This window comes from Wolffia australiana, chromosome 4 (assembly GCF_029677425.1).
Source record: "Wolffia australiana isolate 7733 chromosome 4, ASM2967742v1".
NCBI classification, from domain to species: domain Eukaryota; kingdom Viridiplantae; phylum Streptophyta; class Magnoliopsida; order Alismatales; family Araceae; genus Wolffia; species Wolffia australiana.
In genome coordinates this window covers 9,812,949-9,816,685 of record NC_135838.1, presented here as the reverse complement: position 1 = coordinate 9,816,685, position 3,737 = coordinate 9,812,949, and the positions used below count along the sequence as shown (strand labels likewise).

Genomic DNA, 3,737 nt, shown 5'->3' with positions numbered 1-3,737 from the left:
AAGCCCAAGTCAAGCCCATATTAAAAGCCCATGACATACTCCATTGGGCTACATTTTCTGGATCTGAGATCTCGAATTTATTTTCGATACCTGGAGTGATCAATGGGTGTGGAGTTTGATATCAGATCAGCTTATCTATTGGCTCCAAATCTTTTGAGATTTCTGTCCACTGAAAAGCCCAGTTATTGGGCGACTTTTTGAGCCTATAACCATTAGCTTACCAGTCACCCGGTTCGTCGGCCCTAGTTGGCTTTATCCGACCTGCTGGTCTAAATAAGGGAATCTCAGCCCGGCAAGCTGTCCAGGGGACAGAAAAAAAATGTGTCGATTTATACTGTTTAGATTCTAAATCACAAGCACCAACCAACAAAACTGGTCTGGATTTATCTACGTGTACCCAGAATATCATCTACGAATCACTCGTTGACGGCTCCCTACGATTTCGGCTCTTCCACGTCGCTCTCAGCATCAATGTTGAAGCAATCGTGTCCACTAAAAAGACTCTTCTGTGAAAGTAGCGCCCTCACAAGCAGCAGACAGCCAGCATCTGACGCACCTAGCATGTCATTCCATAGATTCCCAGGTTACTGTTCTAGTAACTCTAAGCAGACGATTCACGTAAGTATCCTGACATGGATGCTGCTGGTAGATTCCTCCCTGAAATGAGGACATATGATGGTGCTAACCCGACATGGTTGAAATATCTATTTTTCATTCACAAAGCGGGGTTCCCAAACGTTACCCCCGATGAATTATCGGATTACCCCGTCTTCAAGAGTTCTCTTCCTGTCAAGGACTGACAGGGAGCTTCTGGCTTCCAATAAAACGTAGCCAATTGTTTTAAGCTCCCGGCTTCCAGCAAAACCTATCCAATTGTCTTAAGCTGGTAGATTCCTCCCTGAAACTAATGGCATATCATGGCGCTCACGTGACATGGATGAAATATATATATTTTTCATTCCTACAGCCGGATTCCGAAACGTTACCACCGATGAATAATCTGATTACGTCTGTCTCCGAGAGTTCTCTTTCCCTTTAGGACTGACAGGGGGCTCCCGGCTTCCAATAAAATCTACCCGATTATTTTAAGCTCAAAACGCGTCCACTCTTAGAGTCTGTCTATTAGTTGAAACTCCTTTTAGTCCCTTAATCTGGTTCGCATTTTTGGATAACTTATGAAAGCCTTTTTAAAAATTCTTGGATGGTCATGATCTGTTGCCTATAAATTCTCTTCTTACTTCGTGGAAAAACAAGAAGCGCAAGCTGAAACCAGTGATAACATTTTTGCTTCGGGAAAGTGCTACGCCGTTCCACTGGCTTTATAGAAGGCCGGCAAGGAACGAACGGGTAGCGATATGTGGATGCGTTCTCGTACGGGGAATGGAGAGGTTACAGATCAAGATCCTTTGAAACTTAGCCGCGTTGTCGGCGAGGTGCTAAGTCCATTTATGGGATCAGTTTTTCTAAGGGTTCAGTACACTAAATTTGCCATCAACGGAATCAGCTTCAAGCCTTCAGCAGTTGCCCAACGCCCTCGAGTTGAGGTCGGTGGTGACGACATGAGAACATTTTATACTCTTGTAAGTTTCTCGCAGGATCTCCACGTACGGTTTTACAGTTGATGTCCTCTTATGATTGTCTATTCATGTGCGGCTAAGGTACTGGTCGATCCGGACGCACCAAGCCCAAGCAATCCGACGCTTAGAGAGTACCTCCATTGGTAAGGCTGTCATTGAACGCTGGGATACGAAGCTGAGACAAGGGCATACTGAAAGTGTAGCCTTTTGAACGTGTAGTAGAGCCTAATCTGCTCATTTTTCCAATATCCCCATATAATTTCTTCTTTGGATACCTGGGACTCGACAGCGTGAGTTCAATACAACTCGATGAAGCTTTAGTTACTATTTTATATTGGATTAGTATGTGACGCAAGGATCGTTTGTTTTTAATCGTGGAAGTCATTTGTCTGCAGGCTAGTTGTGGACATTCCCGCAACCACGACTGCTGAGTTTGGTACGTCGCAAGGTTCTTAACCATTTTTTCGCGCTGTTCGTTCACTTTATGCGGAATATATAACATATACATACATATGTTTCTTTCGGTTGCCACGTTACTCGTTAAGAACAAAAATAAAAGAAATATTTCATCATTTAAATATATATTTAATCGGAAATAGATGATCCTACGTATACGATATTAGACGAGCAACCACGGCTTTTACAAAACAAATTTTCTTTTCGTTCGCCTCTCACTCTATAATATGAACTTTTTCTTATCTATCGCGCTGTCTTTCTCTCGATCTCTTTATATATTTCCTTGTGTATCGTCATTTCTTTCCGTCTGTCACTCTTTCTACCTATCTGTGTATGCGTTTCAATCTATCTAGTCACTAGCCAAAATATGGTTCAAACAATGTGTATATCTTTTCGTCTATATAATCGTATAGTCATCGACAAATATACATGTTTCTGAATCATTAAACTATCCTGCTACTTTCTATGAATTAATATTGAGATTTTGAATATTAAAAAAATACATTTCTGTCAAAACATCTTCTTCCTATCGATCTCTTTATTACGTACCACTATAAAATAAACAAAATTCAGTACAAGAAACTAATTAGAATAGTAATTTCCTCTGTCCCTTCGACGATGTTCCCCGTACTAACGAAGTCGAGTTCATTTTATGACACCAAACTTAACAGTAAGTCACTTCCTCTAATCCATCCAGGAAGAGATATTGTCTCCTATGAAAGCCCAGAACCCAGGGCGGGAATCCATCGGCTAGTCTTTGCATTGTTTCAGCAACAGGGAAGAAACACGGTTCGCCCGCCAGTTTCCCGACATAATTTCAAAACCACTGAATTCTCTCGCGAATTCAACCTTGGGTCACCGGTTGCCGCACTCTACTTCAACTGCCAGCGGGAAGGGGGATCCGGAGGAAGGCGTTTCCTCTAGAGGGACATGCAACTCGGCCACGAAATGTCAATTCAATCTCCGTGTTCTGCAAGATTCATAAGAGGATGGAGTTTCAAAGAGTGAACGTGGCCTCACTGCTTTTTAAAATAGTATGCGCTGTATCCTTGGTTTCAGTGTACGTACCAGTCACAAATCCCTGTCAAGAAACGTACCCACTGAATAAACCAAAAGTATCATTGAGAAGAAAAATGTGTCTTTGCTGTTAAGGATGAAGCGGATGGAGTCAGCGAAGCAAACTTGGCGATCTCTCAACCATTAGGACTTAAACAAGATTAGGTAGTAAAATGAAATAATATATACTCGTTAGAGGATAGCCGTTAGGATTAAGTATAAGTTCCAATATAGATTAGGATTCAATATAGACGGCTAGGACTCAACATCAGATAGTTATAAGGGTCAGGATTAAATCATAGATATATCTGTTATAAAAGAGGACCACGATACCGATCGACTGTAGCGATCGGTGCACCCATCGGGTTATAACGGATCAGATTAAATTTTAAGGTACAAGTTATAAGAAGGGGTACACCGCACCGATCGACGGTCGCGATCGGTGCACCCTGCTTGTTATAACGGATCAGATTAAACGGAAGTTTAAACTGATATATGCTTTGTAAACGGTTACAATGGATATATCATCCAACGGAAACATTTCTATCTTAAATCTATCTATACGTATTATAAAAATATTCAACCGATGTTACATTTGAGTTTTGAGGGAATAACAACGATCTTCTCCTACTTCTCTCTCTACTTCTT

General features: G+C 41.5%; 1 protein-coding gene across 1 annotated transcript; it reads left to right on the top strand.

The window, feature by feature from the left end:
• The first annotated feature begins 1,233 nt into the window (after positions 1–1,233).
• LOC144702604 (protein HEADING DATE 3A-like) lies at positions 1,234–3,156 on the top strand. Its single transcript, XM_078574632.1, has 4 exons — positions 1,234–1,580; positions 1,659–1,720; positions 1,973–2,013; positions 2,731–3,156. The coding sequence occupies exons 1-4, from the start codon at positions 1,356–1,358 to the stop codon at positions 2,955–2,957; spliced, it is 555 nt and encodes a 184-aa protein (XP_078430758.1). The 5' UTR covers positions 1,234–1,355; the 3' UTR covers positions 2,958–3,156.
• The last annotated feature ends 581 nt before the right edge of the window (positions 3,157–3,737 follow it).

Coding starts and splice junctions, on each gene's coding strand:
- LOC144702604 (XM_078574632.1), top strand. CDS start 1,356: ATGTGGATGCGTTCTCGTACGGGGAATGGAGAGGTTACAGATCAAGAT. Junction 1,581..1,658: donor TGAGAACATTTTATACTCTT/GTAAGTTTCTCG, acceptor TGTGCGGCTAAG/GTACTGGTCGATCCGGACGC. Junction 1,721..1,972: donor CTTAGAGAGTACCTCCATTG/GTAAGGCTGTCA, acceptor ATTTGTCTGCAG/GCTAGTTGTGGACATTCCCG.